General features: G+C 35.4%; 1 protein-coding gene across 5 annotated transcripts in view; it reads left to right on the top strand.

The window, feature by feature from the left end:
- Znf800 (zinc finger protein 800) overlaps positions 1 to 22409 on the top strand; it is a 148413-nt gene that overhangs the window by 103636 nt on the left and 22368 nt on the right. For 3 of the 5 annotated variants that reach the window (XM_048340166.1, XM_048340167.1, XM_048340164.1), the window contains 2 exons: positions 8341 to 8484; positions 11347 to 13039. In XM_048340166.1, coding sequence (XP_048196123.1) covers positions 8341 to 8484; positions 11347 to 13039 — 1837 coding nt within the window. Of the gene's footprint in view, positions 1 to 8340; positions 8485 to 11346; positions 13861 to 14235; positions 15986 to 22409 lie in introns of those variants that run through there. The other 2 variants (XM_048340169.1, XM_048340168.1) reach the window with 2 other exon arrangements.

Below are 22409 nucleotides of genomic sequence, written 5' to 3'. Positions count from 1 at the left end.
GAGTGTTAGTTAGCCTTGAGCAAAAAGAAGCCAGGGACAGTGCTCAGGCTCTGAGTCCAAGCCCCAGGACAGGCAAAAAAAAAAAAAAAAAAAAGAAAAGAAAAGAAACGAACAGGGACTATACAGTAGATAGTCTCACATGGCGTCATTCCAAATCTATTGCTTATCTTTTGTGATATGTTCTTTTTAAAGAATCCCTAGCTTTTGAATTAGCTTTTGAATCATTTTTTTATGTAGAAAAATTCTGTAAATAAGTACCCAGGAGTTGAAATTTGAAGTGATTTAGAAATATACTAAGTAGCTCAGCACCAATGGCTCACACCTGTAGGAGGTTGAGATCTGAGGATTATGGTTCAATGCCAGCACAGGCAGGAAAATCTGTGAGGGTCTTCTCCAGTTGACCACCAAAAAAAACCAATGAAGCTGTGGCTCAGGCACCATCCTTGAAGGAGAAAGCTACGGAACAACACGCAGGCCCTGAGTCCAAGCCCCAGTACTGGTACAAAAAACCTAACACAACGAAAACCCCATATTGTGCTGTTCAGAGACATTCATTTTGGATTAAAAAATTCTTGTACTTCATAATTGTGTCTCATAACTAGCAATTTGCTTAGGGTAGTAGGATCTTTAATTCATCTTTTAAGTTCAAAGATGTGCAAAGTCTATGGAAGTGTAGTTCTTTCATACAAAGATCAAGGCTGACTAAAATGTGAGAGAATGGGGTAGAAGTTTGGCACATGACTAAGGGACTAAGAACTTTCTAACTTCTAACATTAGTTCCTCCCTGCTCTATTAAGTTTTATTGTAAAGATGATGTACAGAGGCATTACAATTACATAAGGTAATGAGTAGTTTTCTTTTTGAGTAGTGTTACCCCTCCTCATTTTCTCCCACTCTTTCCCCTCCTGACTCCTCTCTCCCTCATGTTGTAAAGTTCATTTCCATCGTACTGTCTAGTGAGTATCACTGTTGAATTGGTTCATTCTTTGTCCTACCCTTTCTGTGATTTCTCTTTTCCAAATCAGAAAATTTATATATAAGAAAAAGGGTACAGAAATAAGAAACATGACAACAGGAAATAAACCAAAGGAGAAAAAAAGTAACTACAAACTGTATAGTTAAAAAAAAACACACCTCCTTTCCAAATTCTACCTCACTGCAGTTAGAATGGCCATTATCAAGAAAACAGTTAACAGATGCTGGTGGGGATGTCGCTAGAAGGGAACACTACTACACTGTTGGTGCGAATGTAAGTTTATTCACCCACTCTGGAAAGCAGTATGGAGGTTCCTCAAAAGAGTAAACATCGAGTTTCCCTATGACCTAGCAGCCATGCCTGGGCATTTACTAAAGTGATCACAAACTAGCCTGTACTCATGCCACCAGCACAGTCATGTTCATTGCAGCATTATTTATCATAGCTAAGATATGGAATCAACCCAGATGCCCCACAGTAGATGAATGTATCAAGAAAATGTGTTATATACAACGGAGTTCTGTGCTTCCATCAGAAAGAATGACACTGCCCCATTTGTAAGGAAATGGAAAAAATTATACTAAGCGAAGTAAGCCAGACCCAAAGAAACATAGGCGGCATGGTTTCCCTTATTTGTAGTAACTAGACTATGTTTATAAAATCTACAAGCTAACCCAATGGATATAGATTTGGACATGATTAAACGGCACTCTAAACATTGCACAGTGAGAACAAAAGAAGATATTCTTAGGAGAGAATGACAATGGCTCAATAGCTGTGCACATATGACCATATAAAATGATGCTTATAGAAATGAACTCCAAGAAATGCGCACTACTCTTGATAAACATACCCTTAATGACTGATGAATAGCTTATCTCCAACTATACCACACACATTGCCTTTTTTTCTTTTTGGTATTGGGGTTTGAACTTGGCCTTTCACTTGGTAGACAAATGCTTTATTTCTTGAGCCATGTCTCTATCCCTGTGTATTGCATTTAAGAACGCTCCTGATGGTGCTATGAATCTTTGATAGATAGTTGAAGATACAACTCTGAAGTCCATACTTTTGGTCTTGTCAGCCTACAGATGCTAAGACAAGTTGGAGTAGTAATATGTTAAGATAGCTGTCAAGTTTAGGCAGTTGTCTTCAGCTGCTAGATTGGTCTGGCCATTTTGCCTGTATTGCCCTGTCTATGAGTTAGTATTCTTGTCTAAGCTGGAAGTTCATAAGAGCCTTCTGTCTCAGTGGGTTGATTCATTTTTTAAGTTCACCAGTCCATGTATGTTATACTGACTGCATGATAACTGTCTTTCTTTCTGTCTATCTAACTAATTATATATTTGGGTGGGTGACCCTGAGCTCTTCTGCTCAAGACTAGCAATCTACCTCTTTGAGCCACAGTTCCATTTCTAGTTTTCTAGAGATAAGACTCTCAGACTTTCCTGCCTGGGCTGGCTTCAAACTGCAATCCTCAGACCTCAGCCTCCAGAGTAGCAAGGATTACAGCAGTGAGCCAGTAGTACCTAGCTGCATGACAAATTTTAACTTGTTCTCTTTGCCTTAGACCTAAGTTGTTCTGAATCTTCTCTTGGTTTTTAAATTACAAGTTCTTCATTTCTAACTTTTTATTTCTGGATTCTTGATTTTTTCCCTTAAATAACAGAATTGGGGTTTAATTCAATACTTTATTATTTGCTAATTTGGTTCTCTACTATTTGAGCCATACCTCCAGCACTGTTTTGCTATTTTTGAAATAGGCTCTCTTGAACTTTTCTGCCTGGGCTGGCCTCCAACTGTGATTCTTCTCCTCTTAGCCTCCTAGGTAGCTAGGATAGCGCCCATCAATAGCTTGATTGGAAGCCTGATTTAAAATATTTTTGTGATGCAGGATAAGTAGTATGAGCCCTGTGGGTTAAAAAACAAAATACAAAAGGATATCAAAACAGAAGTAAATCTCCTGTTTTGTCCCCTTTTTGCTCAGGTAACTACTGTTACATAGTTTGTATGTCTTCTTCCAGGGACCTTTTTTATATTTGTATCATTCCTAAGATGGTTCATTTGCTTCCCAGTAGAAATGGTTGTGGGCTCTATACCCTTGTGTACCTTTGATTTCTGGATAGATTTGATTCTTGACCTTAGTTCAGAAGACACCTATATATTTAGAAGGTTGCTAGTTTTGTAGCTGCAGATCTTCTACTCTGAGGTCCTTGGTAGTGGCTCATTTGAAACCTGTGTTGTTCTAACCCTCTGGCTTCAGATACTATCTTGATTGTAACCTTTCCTTAGTGAAGTCTTAACTAGGAGCACATCAGTGACTTGGTGTTTTCAAATTGCCCTTCTTTCTGTTAACAGTTTCAGTTTAAAATTTTAAATAAATAAAAAATGATACCTTTAAATATTTTAGGTATTATAATTAAGTTTGCTGTTCCTTCTCATTCTCTGAGTTATCTCACAGAGGAAAAGGAGCTGTGGAATGTCATAAGGTTTGAAACAGTAGGTGTGTGAGTTGGAGAGTCAGAAGGATAACATTTTGTCCAGTTTTCAAAACTGATAATGTGAAAATAACATCTTTTAAAATGAATAAATATACAAAAAGAAATAGTATATAGCATTACAGAATAAAAGATTTTACATGTAGACTAGACTAGTAGTATGTGCAAAGAATCCCATCTTTATGGACTCATGGGAAGGAATAGTTCATAGTGTGAGAGTAAAAAATAAGAATTAGCTTTGTGTGATGTTTGCAATTGTCATTACATTCCTAGGGTTGGTCTTAGAAATACTTTTTTTTTTTTTTTTTTGCCAGTCCTGGGCCTTGGACTCAGGGCCTGAGCACTGTCCCTGGCTTCTTCCCGCTCAAGGCTAGCACTCTGCCACTTGAGCCACAGCGCCGTTTCTGGCCGTTTTCTGTATATGTGGTGCTGGGGAATTGAACCTAGGGCCTCATGTATCCGAGGCAGGCACTCTTGCCACTAGGCCATATCCCCAGCCCTAGAAATACTTTTTTTTTCTGCTTGAAGCAAGTAGTTACAGTTAGCATAAGCTATGACTGAATAATGATGTCTCAGTTCTGATTCTAGACAAAACCTTAGGATGAAAATGTGAATTATGAAAGATACACAGGGGAGTATTGCATTCTTTGATGGAATATTTTGATTATCACATTGCAATTGTAGGAAATTCAAAATGGGACTGGATATTTTTTAGTGGAATAAGGAAAATGTAGTTGTTTGATTTATGCTTGCATTCTACCTCATAACATGTTCTCTGGTTTGTGCTCCTGGAAGAGCAACTACTTACATTAGTCTGTGGAGTTCTCAGGGGTACAGACCATATTCTTTGCTTTCTTATTTCCAGTGAATAAGATTGTACTGGTATTTAATAGGTGCTTAGTTTGTTATAAAGATTCACATGTAGAGACAGTACCCCAAAGTAATTTTATTCATATAAAATTAACTGTAGTTAAATCCTGGTTGATGATCTTTGTAAGCAATAAATAGTGACTTTCAGGATAACTTAAAACACCTAAGGCAAAAGAGCACAGGAAAGGAATAATTTGAATGAAAATTGTGTGGCTTTGTTTCTCAGGATCAAGAGCTGTGGAAGAACTTTATGATCCTATCTAGGTGACCATGTTAGTTGTCTTAAATGTGAGGAAGTTTTAGTATGACAGAGGCTGTGTTTAGTTGTGATCCAGACAACCAGAATGGTATGCCATTTTGTCCCCATAGGAAAAACATAAAACTGTATGGTGACTAAAACTTTTAGTGTCTGTATATGGAATGTGACATTTTGTCATTTTGTAAAATTTGTAAAGTAGATGCGTGTATGTGTGTGCATGTGCGTGTGCGTGTGCGTGTGCATGCGCATGCGCGCGTGCACTGGTCCTGGGGCTTGAACTCAAGGCCTATGTTCTGTCCTTGAACTTTTGTGCCCAAAGCTAATGCTCTGCTACTTGAGTCACAGCTCTATTTCTGGTTTTTTGATGGGTAAGTGGAGATAAGATTCTCTGCCTGGGCTGGCCTTGAAGCTTGTTCATCAGGTCTCAGCCTTCTGAGTAGCTAGGATTACAGGCTACTGATGAGCTACTGATGCCTGATGAATTACAAAAATCTTTAAGGTCCCTTTTTTGACTCCTGAGTCTACTTCACATACACTAAAAATGAAGGTACTTTTAAAAACAAAGAGAACACTTTAATACATCATTGAACAGATGTCAATAGGCATTATCCTCAAGCCTAGGAATACAGTGGTCAGTTTCAAAGATACCTTCTCTGCTCACCTAGATCTTCTAGTTTCATGGTGACATGGAAAAATAACTACAAGGTAGTGGGATCAGCTAATATCCTAAGAATAGAGTATAGGTGAAGGATTCTTAACAACAAATAGGAGGAATTAGAGAAGGCCTCCTGATGGAAGTGATATCTAACTTGGGATCTAAAGGTTTTTAGAAGCAAACCAGACTAGGGAATTAAAAGAATATTATATTTAGAAAAAACAGGTGAGGGCCTTCAACATGAGAGGGATTATTTCTTGGATGAATTTAATATGTGTGTGTGTGTGTGTGTGTTTTGATAGAAACATTTATGATTGATCATTATGGTTGATTAGTCAAATTAGAGTCATCTTTTTATGTTTATTGGGAATAAATATATACTTCCTACTTGGTATCACTGTTTAGGATTAAGGAGTTACTAGTAGCTATTTTTCTATGATTAAAAATCTGGTAAACGTAGTAGTAGGCCTTATTTAGGGATATAGGTGGAAATTTTTATGTTTTTATTAGTGTATATCACTTTTGTACAAAGGAGTTTTGTCATGTTCATTCCCTCTGCTATTTTTTGTACCTTTTGTTTCCCTTATGCTGTTTTCTTGTTTTATTTGTGCCAGCTGTGGAACTTCAACTTAAGGCCTGGGTGCTTTCCTTTAGCTTTTTTGCTCTACCACAATGGAGATAAGAGTTGCAGGAACTTTTCTTTACTGGGATGGCTTCAGTGATCCTCACATCTCAGCCTTCTTTTTAAAAAAAAAATGATTTATTGTCAGAGTGATGTATAGAGAGAGGGGTTACAGTTTCATACGTATCAAACTTCTTAACCCCTCCCTCATTTTTCTCCCACCTTCCCTCCTCCCTAATTCCCTCTACCCCAAGTTGTACTGTTGGTTTACAGCATATAGTTTTGTAAGTATTGCTGTTGCATTGGTTCACCTTTTACCCTTTGTCTCTCCATTTTGATGTTCACCTTCCCTTCCCTGTTTCTGATAAACATATACAATATACAATATACATATACAATACCAAGGGTACCAAAATCAGTTACAGTGATATCAGTGGTAAAACCATGGGGAAGAAAGAAAAAGAAAATGGCATAATTTCACATGGTATGTTGAACATAACAACAATGGTAAACCACTTATTTCCATAACTTGGAGTTCATTTTCCTTAGCATCATCTTATGTGTTCATATGTACATAGGTATTGAGCTATTGTGATTTTTCTGCTAGAACTATCCTAGACATTTACTAATTATTACCAATGAGGGAAACCATAGAGTCTGTGTTTCTTTGGGTCTGGCTCACTTCACTTAATATGATTTTTTCCAAGTCTTTCCATTTCCTTATGAATGTCATTTTTTATGATAGAGTTATAGAATTCCATTGTGTATATGTACCACATTTTCTTTTTTTTTTTTTTTTTTTTTTTTTTTTTTGGCCAGTCCTGGGCCTTGGACTCAGGGCCTGAGCACTGTCCCTGGCTTCTTCCCGCTCAAGGCTAGCACTCTGCCACTTGAGCCACAGCGCCGCTTCTGGCCATTTTCTGTATATGTGGTGCTGGGGAATCGAACCTAGGGCCTCGTGTATCCGAGGCAGGCACTCTTGCCACTAGGCTATATCCCCAGCCCCTACATTTTCTTGATCCATTCATCTACTGAGGGGCATCTGGGTTGGTTCCATATTTTAGCTATGGTAAATTATGCTGCAGTGAACATAGTTGTGCTGATGGCTTTAGTGTGGTCTTGCTTGTAATCTTTTGGGTAGATGCCCCAAAGTGGGGTCATAGGGGATTTCTATGTTTAGCCTTTTGAGGAACCTCCACACTGCTTTCCAGAGTGGTTGAACAAGTTTACACTCTTACCAACAGTGTAGTAGAACCCTTTTGGCTACATCCCCTGCAGCATCTGTTACTAGTTTTCTTGATAATGGAAATTCTTATTGGGGTGAGGTGGAATCTCAGTGTTGTTTTGATTTTCGTTTCTTTTATGGCCAGTGATGTTGAGCACTTCTTCATGTGCCACTTTTATCCTTGTTCTAACTCATAGTTTGTTAATCACTTATGTATGTGGTGGAGACTTAAATCACATTAACTAGTAAAGCTTTCAGATCAGTATTGTCGGCATACCTGTGCAAAGTCCTGTAGGAAATACCAACAGAGATCTATTATTTATATTTTATTTCTGGGAGATGTTTTATTTTAAAGATTGGGTCCTTGTTGCCATTTATTTTTCTGTATTTTTTGGTCTTTTATCATAGCTCTTAAGAATCCTTAGATTCAATAGCATTTCTTCAGCTACTTATTGAGTACTACTAGAACTGAATATTTTGTAGCTATAAATAAACTGCCCTTTATTTTGAATGCTCATAGAGTTTATAATACAGTACAGGAAACAGGCATTGAACTAGTAATTATATTGGTAATTAGTTGCAATTGGGGTAAGAATTCTGAGGGAGAAAGGCCTTGAATAAATTTATAGTGCTAACAAGAGGCCTAAGCAGAGATTTCTCTATCACACTAGTTTTCATCCCATGTGGATCCAGAACCTGAAGTAATATAAATTGAATTTAAGAAGAAAAACCAGAGTCCTGTGATAAAGTTGTAACCTTTAATGAATTGGGAAATGTATTTTTAAAATTCCTTGTTCATTTCTTAATTCAGAAAAGAGGTAGAAGAACCAGCTAAAAATGTTTGGTAGGATGTGGTGATAAAACATTTTCCTGTCATCCCTACCCCAGACCTATTGAGTCAGAATCTCCAGATTTACATATATCTTCATTCTCAATTCACTGTTTGGATCAATCACGTATCAAAAACTACCTTGGGGTATCCAAAGAATTGATTGGCTAATAAAGTAGAAAGAGGGCATCTGTGTAGGTCAAAAGTTGCTAAATGATAGTAGGATTTTGCTTAGAACTTAATTTATAGCTTAATTTCTAAATATAGAGATGGAGAAATCTGCAGTGTTTATATTTTGTCTTCAAAGAATAGTTGCCCTTTTGGGTTGTCAAAAGTGGTTGCCCGATTTAAAAATACATGTTTAAATTGCTTTTTGTGTTAATTTTCCCTTTCTTTTTCTCTGTAGGAACTAAACAACTTAAGCATATTTTATTAAAAGATGTGGACACTATTTTTGAATGTAAGTTATGCCGCAGTCTCTTCAGAGGATTACCAAATTTAATTACCCATAAGAAATTTTACTGCCCACCAAGTCTCCAGATGGATGACAGTAAGTTTTATTCATATTTGTAGTTATACATTTTGTCGTATTCTTATGCTGAAACTATAAATTTGCATTAAGATGGCATTGAATCTGGCTTTTAAATAATTTAAAGACAGTACTAAAATTTCTTAGGTAGGTACTCTATAGCCATGGTTTTTCTTCTAGATAATCATATAAGAAGCTAAATTTATTAGAATACTTTACTTTTATTAAAGTATTGGCTATTGTTTTTGAATGTTCATATGGGCCACATAATTCATACCCAGAATATTTATTATGAAGAACATTATTGCTATCGTGAAGGAGCAATTTCTTCTTTTTTATTTTTTTATTTTATTTTTTTTTGGCCAGTCCTGAGGCTTGGACTCAGGGCCTGAGCACTGTCCCTGGCTTCTTTTTGCTCAAGGCTAGCACTCTGCCACTTGAGCCACAGCGCCACTTCTGGCTGTTTTCTGTATATATGTGGTGCTGAGGAATTGAACCCAGGGCCTCATGTATACGAGGCAAACACTCTTGCCACTAGGCCATCTCCCCAGCCCCTTCTTTTTTATTTTTGCAACAATCTTTTTTTTTTTTTTTTGCCAGTCCTGGGCCTTGAACTCAGGGCCTGAGCACTGTCCCTGGATTCTTTTTGCTCAAGGCTAGCACTCTGCCACTTGAGCCACAGTGCCACTTCTGGCTGTTGTTTTCTATATATGTGGTGCTTCAGAATCGAACCCAGGGCTTCATGAATATGAGGCAAGCACTCTTGCCACTAGGCCACATTCCCAGCCCTTTTTTATTTTTATTAACTTTAGCATCTTATAACCAGATACAATTGATCCCTTGATTTGCCATAAGTAAATGAGAATGCTGAAAATTAATGAGTAAGTCAGATTATTTCTTGGCATGGAGAATATTTAAAAATTGTTAGTGATTTTTATACTATTTTCTGGGTCTTGATTTGACAATCAGTTTTGTTCTTGGTGAAATTTATGTAGATCAGTCCCTTTATTGCTTTTAGATTATATTACATACTAACTTGAGGTCAGAAATACCTTTTTGTGGTGAAGGCAAGTAGACTAGGTGGAACCAAATGTTTGTTGGAATAAGTATATTGTTTTTGTGTATTAAGGTAGCAAGTATGTATAGTAGTATTATTTTCTTTAAATAATACAAATTCTTTAAAATATACTAATTACAGATCACTAATTCTTGTTCAGGGATTTAAATTTTTGTGCACTTAATATTATACTACTTACTTTGTCAGACTGACACCATAGATAGATTGTGGATCTTAAATATTTTCTTCCTTAACTTTTTGGGATGGGATAAAATGCAGACTATATATATAGCAAAGTGTTGTTTGTTTTTTACTAGATTGTTGGCTTCAAAGTAGGTTATAAGGGTATAGGTTAGACAAATTCCTATTGCTTCTTGATATTATTGAATGTACCGAGCTGTGAATGAAAAGCTAGTTCATAGAAATTAGTTTCAAAACTATGCTTTTCATCCTAGTGTAGGAAATTAATTTATTTCTTTATAGTTTTTTATGTTTAGGTTGTAGAATTTACTCACAGTGAAATGATAGATAGATTTACCAGATTTACACTAGTCTTGGTAATTCTACTTTTTTGTGAAAGTGTTACAATACTACTTTACCATTTTAGAAAGATGACTAGATTAGAGGAGTTATAAAACATTTCTTGATTTCTAAGTAGGTAATAGGTTTGGTGGCTGTATTTGTACCTAGAATTTAGAGTTGTATGTGGAAAAATAACTTAGGTTAGACAACTCTGTTGAAATAGACTATTTATTACCTATAAAGGGTAGAACTATTGTATGAATAAATAAAACTAGCTTATTTTTGGAATAAATATAGTTTTTAACCATTTATTTTAGTAGCATTGTGTTTTGCTAGGACAGGTGCTTGAAATCAGTAGGATTGCAGATATGGCTAGTCTGGGTAAAAGAATTTTCAAGACCCTTCCTTGCCCAGTAGCTGCAATGTTGGCTACATGGGAGGCTGAGATTGAGAGGATCATGGTTTCATGCCAGTCAAGACAGAAAATTCATATGATTTTATCTCAATGGAACAAGCTGTACATGGTGGCATGCCTGTTACTATAGCTACAAGTGGGAGTAGAATTATGGTCTAGGTGCATATTGAGAAGGAAGTGAGATTCTATGTAAAAAATACTAATGCCAAAAGGGCTAAAAGTGTGGTTTTGCAGTACAGAGCTTGCCTAATAGGCATGAAGCCCTGAGTTCAAACCACAGTACTGCTTAAAAAAAAAAAGATGTAGAATAGGATTGAGTTTAATACATCATGTCATATTTGTCAAATTGCTGAGAAGTATTTTTTTATTTTTGTAAGATGTTGAGATGTGGACTCTAATACTAAGGCTTGAGAAGAATAATGTTATATTTTATTTAAAATATTTTTAGTTATATAATCTTCATGATATTTAATCTAGTTATGGGAATTTTGAGTACTTATGCTAGTTTGAAGCTTTGCTATTGAGCATGAAAATTGTAAAAATATGATATGTTCAGATTAAAAATATGCAATGCAGTTTTGTTTGTTGGAACATCCATATGTTCATATATTTTGTAATAAGAGCACTTGGAAGCAAAGTAGCTCTTTAGGGTATCTTAACATTCTCATGCCATGATGAGAATTTAATTAAAGCAAATTTTAATTTAGTTAATGCTAGTTTTTATGTTCATAGAATGTTGAATAGTAAATAATGGGCTTATAAAAGTAAATGTGGATCATTAATAGTAAGTGAGTTTATGATAGAGCTTCGTAATTTCTTTTAAAATACTAGAGGACTATAGAGCAGAACAACAATTTCAGATTAAAAATTTTTTTTTCATCCTTGACAGACCTTCCTGATGTAAATGATAAACAGAGCCAAGCCATAAGTGATCTCCTAGAAGCCATATATCCAAGTGTGGACAAGCGAGAATATATTATTAAACTAGAACCTATAGAAACTAACCAAAATGCAGTGTTTCAGTATATTTCAAGGACGGATAATCCTACAGAAACCACAGAGTCCATTGACACTCCTGAGCAAACTGAAGTTCAAGTCCAGGAAACTAACACGGAGCAGTCGAAAGCAGTACCAGTTGTAGACACTGAGGTGGAAACTGTAGAGCCCCCTCCTGTTGAGAATGTTGCAGATGAAGTTACACCTACATCTGATGAACAGCCTCAGGAATCACAGGCTGACTTGGAAACTTCTGACAATTCTGATTTTGGTCACCAGTTGATATGTTGCCTTTGTAGAAAAGATTTCAATTCTAGACGTGGTGTTCGTCGTCACATTCGAAAAGTACACAAGAAAAAGATGGAAGAACTAAAGAAGTATATTGAAACACGGAAGAATCCAAACCAAGCTACTAAAGGACGCAGTAAGAATGTTCTAGTTTCATTAAGTAGGAGTTGTCCAGTATGTTGTAAATCATTTGCTACAAAAGCGAATGTAAGGAGGCATTTTGATGAAGTCCATAGAGGACTAAGGAGGGATTCAATTACTCCTGATATAGCCACAAAGCCTGGGCAACCTTTGTTCCTGGATTCTGTTTCTCCTAAAAAATCTTTTAAGACTCGAAAACAAAAGTCGCCTTCAAAGGCTGAATACAATTTAACTGCATGCAAATGCCTCCTTTGCAAGAGGAAATATAGTTCACAAATAATGCTTAAAAGGCATATGCAAATTGTCCACAAGATAACTCTTTCTGGAACAAACTCTAAAAGAGAGAAAGGCCCTAATAATACTGCCAACAGTTCAGAAATAAAAGTGAAAGTTGAACCAGCAGAATCTGTAGAATCTTCACCCCCTTCCATTGCCCATTCTCCACAGAATGAATTAAAGGGAACAAATCATTCAAATGAAAAAAAGAATACACCGGCAGCACAGAAAAATAAAGTTAAACAAGACTCTGAAAGCCCTAAATCAACTAGTCCGTCGGCTGCAGGTGGCCAGCAGAAAACCAGGAAACCAAAACTTTCAGCTGGCTTTGACTTCAAGCAACTTTACTGTAAACTTTGTAAACGTCAGTTTACTTCCAAACAGAACTTGACTAAACATATTGAGTTGCACACAGATGGAAATAACATTTATGTTAAATTCTACAAGTGTCCTCTTTGCACTTATGAAACTCGTCGGAAACGCGATGTGATACGACATATAACTGTGGTTCATAAAAAGTCATCTCGCTATCTTGGGAAAATAACAGCCAGTTTAGAGATCAGAGCTATAAAAAAGCCTATTGATTTTGTTCTAAATAAAGTGGCTAAAAGAGGCCCTTCGAAGGATGAAACAAAACATAGTGATTCAAAACATGATGGCACTTCTAACTCCCCCAGCAAAAAGTATGAAGTCGCTGACGTCGGTATTGAAGTAAAAGTCACAAAAAACTTTTCTCTTCACAGATGCAATAAATGTGGAAAGGCATTTGCCAAAAAGACTTACCTTGAACATCATAAGAAAACTCATAAGGCAAATGCTTCCAATTCACCTGAAGGAAACAAAACCAAAGGCCGAAGTACAAGATCTAAGGCTCTTGTCTGGTGAGGAACAGTTACAGAGTTTTGCTTTTTTACCCCCATCGAACTAAAAAAAATTTGACCATAATTTTATAGCTGGTTCATTTTAACACATTTACTTCCATTTGTCTCATGTCAGTGGGAGCTGCAAGAGTGATGTGCATATTGCATTTACCTCTTCAGTGACCTTTATTCCAGTGGCTTGGGAACAAAAATTAACTTCAGAACTTATTTTCCACAGGACAATGCAGTGTAGTTATAGATAGCTGACACAGGGCCAGTGCTTTCCTTTTAGTGTAAAATATATACATTTATTTTGGTATATGTTTACAATAGAAAGCTCATGTTTAACTTTGCACAGGTTTACTTTGATTTGGTGGCTTAGTGTACTAATTAATGCATTGTAGGGAAATTAAATATATTAGAATGAGTTTGTGAAGATGATAATTATAGGGAGAATATTTTGAGGCACTGTAATTATTGTAAAAATCTGTGATGGTTAAATAAAATGATGCACTCAGAAAAAAAAATCCCCAAATTGAATTTAGAATGATGATTAGCATTTAATATTTACCTTTATTATAATACTTGCAGGCAAAGGGGAAAGTTGGTAAACAAAAGTTTGATTCCCACCCCCCCCCCCCTTCTACTTAGGAGTATGTGTTAAAGACTCTCAGTTTTGAGCTATAGAAAAAATTATTTAGGTCTAGATACGCTTCTGTTTTTCTTTTTCTGTTTGAACAGTTTGGTGATCATTATCTCAACAGTTAATGTTAAGAAAGGAGTTTTTTTATTTTTTGGTGGTGGTACATTGCAAGAAAAGTAAAATCCTTATTTGGAAGAAAGAAAAAATTCTTTTAAAAGAAGGCTTTAGAACAAATGTAGATTTTTCAAAGGTAGTCTGAAAGGAGGAGTAGACTACTCATGCATGCTTGCTTGCTTGCAAGTCTACTCATTTTTAAAGTTTACCCTCTGTACTAGTGTCTCTTATATTAAGGCATTTAATGTATTTATTATTAAATTAGTTTCAAATTCAAGTTCTAAAGCAAAATAGTTTGAGTGTTTGGTAGGTTAACTTATTGTAGTTTGATTATCACACATTTATTGGTGTGGAAAAGGAGATGAAACCATTCTTTAGAAGTCATTTACTGTTGTGTAATTTTAAGACCAAGGTTTTATTGATAAACTCAAAGTGTTCATTTATTCCTATTTCTCCTCAGATAACTTCAAGTGATGTGCGAAAAGGTTTGAAGTTCATTTTTGTGGAAAGACTTTAAATTGTTAGAACCACTAAACGTCTTCACATGGTACTATGAGGAAAAAAAAGAAAACACTTTCATAAATTTTCAACTGTAATTGCTGTTTTCTGACAAAAATAGTAACCATCTAACTAGTTTGTAAGGCAGTGCCTACTCCATCAATTTCAACTAGTTGTGACATTACATATTTGCATCACAGTCCATCTAACCACCTTGGTCTTGTACATTTGGTCTACAGTTTCTACAAAAACATTGCAAGTTTCATTTTGCAAATAATCGGTTGATTAAAATGATCAACTACCTGAAGAAGATAAGTTTTTCACTGACAGATTTATAGTTTTAGTGATTTAAGTTTCATTTTATTTTGCAGAATTTTTGTTTGGATTGTACAGACTTATGATTTTCTAGTGAGTGTATTTTAGGAACAAAAATGAGTTAGTATCAACATGTTACAAATATTTAGCCTACTAAATATTTGTGATCATTTTTACATCCATTTGTTTCTAACTTGTTCTCCAGCACTTAAATATTTGAAGGTTTTCTTTGGAACTGTAGGCTACAGTAAAGTTGCAGCTCATTTTAATGCATGGATCATTACATTTTTATTTGTAAACATCTGAGGATTTTGTGAAAATCAAACATTCCCCTATTTTTCTTTTTTATATAAAGCACTTTAATGATAGATGCAGCCTTATTCTTCAGTTTCTATATTTTTTTAAAGCTCACACATTAATGCTTATATGAAGGTAGTAAATAGCTTGCTGATGTTTTATGGATGAGGACAATCCATGCACAACCACTTATGTTACTAGTATATTTCTTTAAATGTTGCTGAGAAAGGAAGATGGGACTGTAAACCTTGATTTTTAGATTTTTATTTTTTCTCCCAAGAAAGATTTTAAATTACTACTTTAGATACTATTTGACTCCTACAGTGAAATTTAGAAAATAATGAATTCGTTTCCATTTTTGTAATCAAGATTTTAGGAAAAAAAGAGAATTACTTCTATCTTTATGAAATTTTGGGCAGGGTTTTGTGTATCAATATTTTGTAATTTTTAGGGAATATTTTATTTTTTAGTAATTTGCGTCAAATTCATAATTTTAAAAGTTACAGCAGAAAATATACCATGTTTTTATATAGTTCACATCTGTACTTAAAATGGACTCTGTCCATCTATACTTTTTGTATGAAATTTTAAATTGTTGAAGATCCATAAGGTCATAATAAAATGCTTCTATAGCTAGAAAAACATTTACCCTTCTCAGTGCTTTGCACTAAAATATACTGTGAAAGGAAACTAGAAAGACTGTAATTGTTGCTGGAAATGTTCTATATTGAATGTACATGTTCTTGTTGGAAAAATGTACTATATGTGATGGAAATAAACCAGAAGTTATTTCAGCTAAATGTGCTTCAACAAAGGTGCATTGGTTGAAACATAAATGTTTTATTATCAAATTTAAACTTACTCAGTGACTATGAGCAGCTACACTTGAATTATATCCTGATAGTTTTATTTTTAAGAAGTAATGATTTCTCTTTAATTTAAAAACAGGTTACTTTTTCACAGATGGTAAATTTGTACTTATAGGTCTAAATTTAATTACTAATAGCATAATATATTTAGGGACTAAATGTGTAGGTGGTATTTCATTTATAAACCATCTTCATTAGTTGCACATTATTAAACCTGTATTTTCGACTTTTGCAAGGTGTTATCTTTTTGTGCATCCCTACACACAAGACACACTCTGTTGGTCTTTTTCACTCTGCTTTACTTGTTACATTCTGTAGGGAAGAAAGAAAAATAGCCTGATGTTTGGGAGGGGAGGACAAGTTGCTTGAAGTCCCTTACCTCCAGCCACTGGTTTCCACGAGACTGTTCTCAGTATGTTTCCTCCTAAAAAATTCTTGAGGAAGAGAAAACAAGAGTTCTAGGAACTGTCAGAAAATTGCATCTGGATCCTAGAAAAATACAGTGTCAAAATTTTCCTAAATTAGAAGGGTCTAGAGAGACTGGAAACATTTTTATCATAATAGGGCACACATAACAGACCAAACTGGGACTAGTTGAGAAAGATAGAATGGACAAGAAATTAGAAAGAGTGTCTTCTACCCTTTTCTGATCTTCTTCCTTACATTTTGGTTTTTAACTCGAGCTCTGTCATTTCAAGGGTTTAGGCTTGATGTCCTTGAGGTCAGGAAGCATACAGAATTTATGTCAGAAGCTTTTCTGTACTGAGGCATATGAAGAAGTGTTTCTCACTTTTTGTTGTAGTGAGGTAATTAAGGTAAAGTCATCAGAAACTGCTTATTGTATATTAAATTTCTTACTATAAAATTATATCCTGTTTTGCTGCCATTTGATCAATTTAATAGTTTTTGCAAGCTGGTTGTGGTGGTGCTCACCTTTAATCCCAGCTCTCAGGTTTATGCAAGATAATGCAAGTTTCAGGCCAGCCTAGGCATGGGGACACCTGTTCCCTAACAAACAAAGAAAACAAAAAGATTTTCTATAAAATTGAACTTACTTTCCTTTCTAAAACTGTATTCTTCAGAGTGGTGAAAGAGGAGAGAAACATAACAGGCTTAGCTTTGTACTTCAAGTTCATAAGTGTGGGTAGAAAAGCAAGAGCCTGATGAGGTCCAGCTGAATGGGCAATGCTCATTAAAAGGCACAGATACACTTGAATGTACAACCTTTTTGGGGATTTATGTCTCTTTTTCTTTCTTTTTAGTTCTAACTTGGAGAAAACCTTTGGAAAAAGGATAAAAATTTCCTATAATTTTTAGCTTAGTTTTGCTTGTATGAGCTAAGTTTTTAGTTGATAAAGGCTGTTTTCATTTTTGAAAAGTACCTTTACGTTTTTTAAGGAAAATGTATTTATTATATTGCTTTATAAGCAACAGTATGTGCTACCCAGTTTGCTTAATAGTGGATGCTGTGGTAGAAAGTTTTGTGGTTTTGTTACGGCTTGAAGTTGCGGGTATGGAAAGAGTTTTACTGTAAGTCTTACAGCAAATATGTATTCTCTATTGTGAAGTTGTGAAAGACCTTTTCAGATAGCATGACCGCTGAAAATGAGATAAAATATTTCTTAAAAAATAAATTAGGCTTCTAAATTTCCTTTAGTGATGCACAAGAAATATTTTAGGTTCTTACTTTGGAATAGTAGAAGTTATTTTTCTATTAGAACCCACAATCTATGAAGAATTATGACTTAGCTGTGGTTCTCATAATTGAGCTGTAGGATAAACTGCAGCATGATATTATCTGTGCTCTTAGACAAAAACATATGTTCTATGCTATTCTTTCTGTCTTTAGGAACTAAAAGGAGAGGATCAACAATCTTAGCAGCTGCTAGTTTGGTTTCTAAGACATTAGATAATAGTAAATAAAATATGGGATAAAAACATGTTCCACTTCACTCAATAGTTTTGGCCTTTTATTTGTATTTTTTTAATTCAATTTTAGTTTTGGCTTTTTCTAACTACCAATTCCTCCTCTCTCACACAATTTGTTTCTTTATCTTATTTCAGTGAAAATCTAGCTCTTACCTTGGTTTTTTTTCTCTTGTTTAATTAAAAGAGATGGTATTTATAGTTCGTTTTCTCCTGAATCTTTATTGCTCTACACAGAGATTTAGAAGGAGGACTATTCTTAAGCTTCTTTGTTTCTATATTTTTGACTCCATTATAATCATGGGACAATTTTAAGTACCATAGGTGTTATTTGGTTGGGAAAAAAAGCCCAAAGTTGGATATATTGTTGTTTTTACTCATTCAGTGAATGAATTACTTTAATTGTGTGGTTTTGGCATTAGAGACTATATCTTAATAAGCTATATTGTGCCTAGCACATTTTCATATATACCAAGGCACTTTAAATGTTTGGGAACAGGAATGTTACTAAACATATTTGAGACTTTGAATCTTAATTTCATAAACATTCATTATCTCAGTATTGGTGAATCTTATTTATTTTAGAAAATACTTCTAAATACTTAGATGAAAGTTTATGAAAATAAAGTTAATTCTTAAAGCTAATAATTAATGAATATTTATGGAGTTCTTGAATACCAAGCACTCTGCTAACACTTTTATGTGTAATGCTCCTAATCCTACCAACAGACCTGTGAAGGAACCCATTATTTTTAATGCCTATTTTTTTCTGGTACCAAAGCTTGAACTGGGGGCTTAAATCTCTCACTCAGCTTTCTTGCTTATGTGTGGCTCTTTGTCACTTGAGCAAGCTCTGCCTCCAGTCCTGCTTTTTGCTGTTTAATTGGAGATGGAGTCTCACAGGCTTCCAAGACTGAAGTGGCTTTGAACTTTTGTTCACTGGATTGTATCCTCCAGAGTAGCTAGTATTACACACACATGTCACTTGTGTCCAGCTTTATGCCTGTATTATAAAAGTTCAATGATGTTTTCGGGTTCCCCTCTGTATGAAACAGAATCGTTGCAACCTCACGATGTACATTTAACCATCTGCAAAGGGCATTTACTACATTGTGCCTTTTTGGCAGTTTTTTAGTAATGATCTCAAGTTAGATTAGTTGGTACAACTTTTGAACCCACTCATTCTTTCAAATATTCTGTGCCTTAGTGACCTTCACTATAAAATGGAGATTATATTTCCTACTTCACAGATTTATTTTGAGGATAAGATGAAAAATACATGTAAAACAGAACTATAACTGGCATGTTATTAACAATGTAGATGTTTAGTACTAAACACTTTCATGGCATATTTAAATGTGGAATTTTATTACTAAATTATATTTACATGGAAATTTGTGCATTAGAAGAGAACCAATTCTCTCGATCATCACTATGTTAGGAACATAGTGTAAAAATGTGGTTATATTGCATAGAAAAAATAGACTGAAAGGAGAAGTTTTTTGTTTACCTTTTTTTTTTTTTTTTTGCCAGTCCTGGGCCTTGGACTCAGGGCCTGAGCACTGTCCCTGGCTTCTTCCCGCTCAAGGCTAGCACTCTGCCACTTGAGCCACAGCGCCGCTTCTGGCCGTTTTCTGTATATGTGGTGCTGGGGAATCGAACCTAGGGCCTCGTGTATCCGAGGCAGGCACTCTTGCCACTAGGCTATATCCCCAGCCCTTGTTTACCTTTTTAATGTTTGACATAGAAGTTGTTAGGAAGACATAAACTTCTATAGGAGAATGGCCATATCATTTTTATCCATTTGCATATTAGATATTATATTGAGTTTCTCTAGGGGCCCCTTTTTCCCCTGTAGATTTTGGGTATTTCTGGGCATTCTCTTTTACTTGGAGGAGATTATGATAGTCAAAAGGAGCACAGAAAGTTAAAAATGTATTTGCTGAAATTTAGGAATAATTTTCAAAGCTTAGATCTTCAGGCTCTACTTTTCACAAAACTTTCTAATTGTATAATTTTTCTTTGGCCATTTGCCTAGTCAGCTGTTCAGTGTGATTTGAAAAACCAATTTACCACAGAAGTTCTACACAGATTTGCACACAGCAGAGGAAGGTTTTCTTTTTCTTGTTCTTTTTTCTTTTTCCTGGTCCTGGGGCTTGAACTGTGGGTCTGGGCGCTGTCTTTGAGCTTCTTTTGCTCCAGTCTAGCACTCTTACTACTTGAGCCATAGTACCACTTCTGGCTTTTTCTGATTCGTTTATTGGAGATAAGAGTTGCACAGACTTTCTTTTCCCAGGCTGGCTTCAAACCTTGATCCTCAGATCTCAGCCTCCTGACTAGACAGGATTACAGGCGTGAGCCACCAGTGTTGAGCCAAGAAGGAAGTTTTTTTTTTTTTTTTTCGTGTTTCCTACTAAAATTTATTGTAAAGGTGATGTACAGAGGGGTTACAGTTACATGACTCAACCTTCCCTCATTCCAAGTTTTTCTCCTCATTTCCCCCAAAGTTTTATAGTTCATTTTAAAGGAGCTAATTTTGTTTCCTGTAACTGCCTTGCGTCTCTTTTTAGTCTTAAAGTACACAATTACAATGATAAGGTGTTAATTTTTAAGGTTTAGCCTTTTGAAGGTTCTTTTCTCTGGAACAGTGAACTGGGATTCTCTTTCCAAACACAGATACAACAAGCTAGAAGGAGGCCCACCATGCACACCACCATGTATGAAGGCATGGCACCTGTGTGATAATAGTACATATAAATATGATGTTGACTTTTAGTTGCAAAGACAATTTTAATTGGTCTGTAAATATTAAAAGGCTTTTCATTGCAGATATTAGGGAAGATAGAAGTTTCTAGATCTTAAGGAATCCAGGAGTCATTTTATAAATTGGTGTCACGGCATAGATGGAAATTAGGAAAATCTGATGCAATTCTGCTCAATGAATGTATTGCACTTTTTGGCAAGCAGAAACATTGCTGCTTTTCTCTTGTTAGTCCTTTTACTTAAAAAGAAAAATACCAAACATCTATATCTTAATATAGTTGTAACTGCCTTGTGATTTATTCTTCCTGCCTTCTCTGTCTTTCATTTACTTTATTTTTTCATACAGTTTGAGTTCAGACTCCTGCAAGGGAAAATCTGCCTGGTACAGTTAGATACATTGCCTGTTGGGAAAATCTCTTATGCCAGTCTTCTTCACGGCTTGCCCATCAGTTTATAGATTAGTTGCTCTTAAGATAGGTGCTCTCTGCTTATCTTGTCATTTGTGGTCATGGTGGGAGAGTGAGTAGTGTAAAACATTCCCCAGAGCCCAATAGAAGGAATTTGTTTGGTAGGATGTATTAAGTTTTTAAATGTACGTGCTTCTCATTTGAAAGGTGATAGAGTTAAAGGCAACCTCTGGTCTTTAGGTGCATCAATGCAGCATTAGCATTTCTTTCCATATTGAGAAAATGTGGAAAATAGTCCTTTGATCAACATATGCCATTTCTGCCAGTTGCCATTTCCATCTTTGGCTTTGTAGTTTAATGGCATAACATTTTCACTGAGAAAGAACCATTATATTTCCTGTAGCAGCATATTCGGTCACTTTGTCAGTTGCTAGTATTTTCTAAACACCCACAATTAGGCTAGGCTGCACAGCTTGAGGTGGTGATTTAGTTAATATGAAATCCTTAAAAGTATCATTCTTGCTTCTCTGTATGTTTTTGACATTTGGGTTTACTCTGCAATTGCTGTTTTATATTCTGTCACTCATCCCTTCAACAATAGACACTATTGAATGTTTAAAAAAGGGATCATGATGGATAAAGCATAGTGTGTGTGTGTGTGTGTGTGTGTGTGTGTGTGTGTGTGTGCGCGCGCGCGCGCTATTCCTGGGGCTTTTCCTCTTCTGGCATTTTGGTGGTTAATTGGAGATAAGAGTCTCACAAACTTTCCTGACCAGGCTGACTTCGAACCACGATCCTCAGATATTAGTCTCCTGAGTGGCTAGAATTACAGGTGTGTGACACTGGCACCTGGCATCTAATGCACAGTTTTAAGAGTTGTACAAAACTCAGTTCAAATTCTTTGCTCAGTTACTTATTAGCTTTGTAGCTTGGCAAACTTATTTGTTCTTTTTAAGTTTCAATTTTCTTACCTGTGTAATGATAATATAAGAAATACCTTACAGTCAGGTTGTAGGAATTTATAAAAGTTTATAAAAGATGGTGTATATGATATACTTAGCATAGTGCCTCATTCAAGTAAGAGCCCAACAGATACTTATTTTTACTGTTGTAGCAATCACTAAAATTGTTATCAATTTGCTGTTGAAAAGTTTTCTAGCTCTTAGTTTCTAGCTATCTTGCTTTGCCATTTGTCATTTGTTGCCATTTTGTTGGCATTAGTCCAAGTGTTAACTGAAAAGTCAAATGTAACATTGTTGTTAAAGCCAAGGTGCCCAGCAGTTTAAACATTAGAGTATATCATTACTCCATGGACTTTTAACCTGTGTTGGAATTTGCTGTCATTTTTGACAGTATCTTTTGTTAACTGTTAAATAGTTTATGACTTCTTTGATGTTGTGATTTCTCAGGATTATTATTGTGTTAAGCAAGTGCTTTAAGACTTAATTCATACCTTCAGTGCTACTTCACCTAGATAGTGATAGGTCTGTCAATCTGTCTCTAAATGTTTTTCACATTTGGCTCTGCCTTGCCATCTCTACCTTTAGAAGTTTAGTGTG

This window comes from Perognathus longimembris, chromosome 2 (assembly GCF_023159225.1).
Source record: "Perognathus longimembris pacificus isolate PPM17 chromosome 2, ASM2315922v1, whole genome shotgun sequence".
NCBI lineage: Eukaryota > Metazoa > Chordata > Mammalia > Rodentia > Heteromyidae > Perognathus > Perognathus longimembris.
This window is presented reverse-complemented; position numbering and strand designations above follow the sequence as displayed.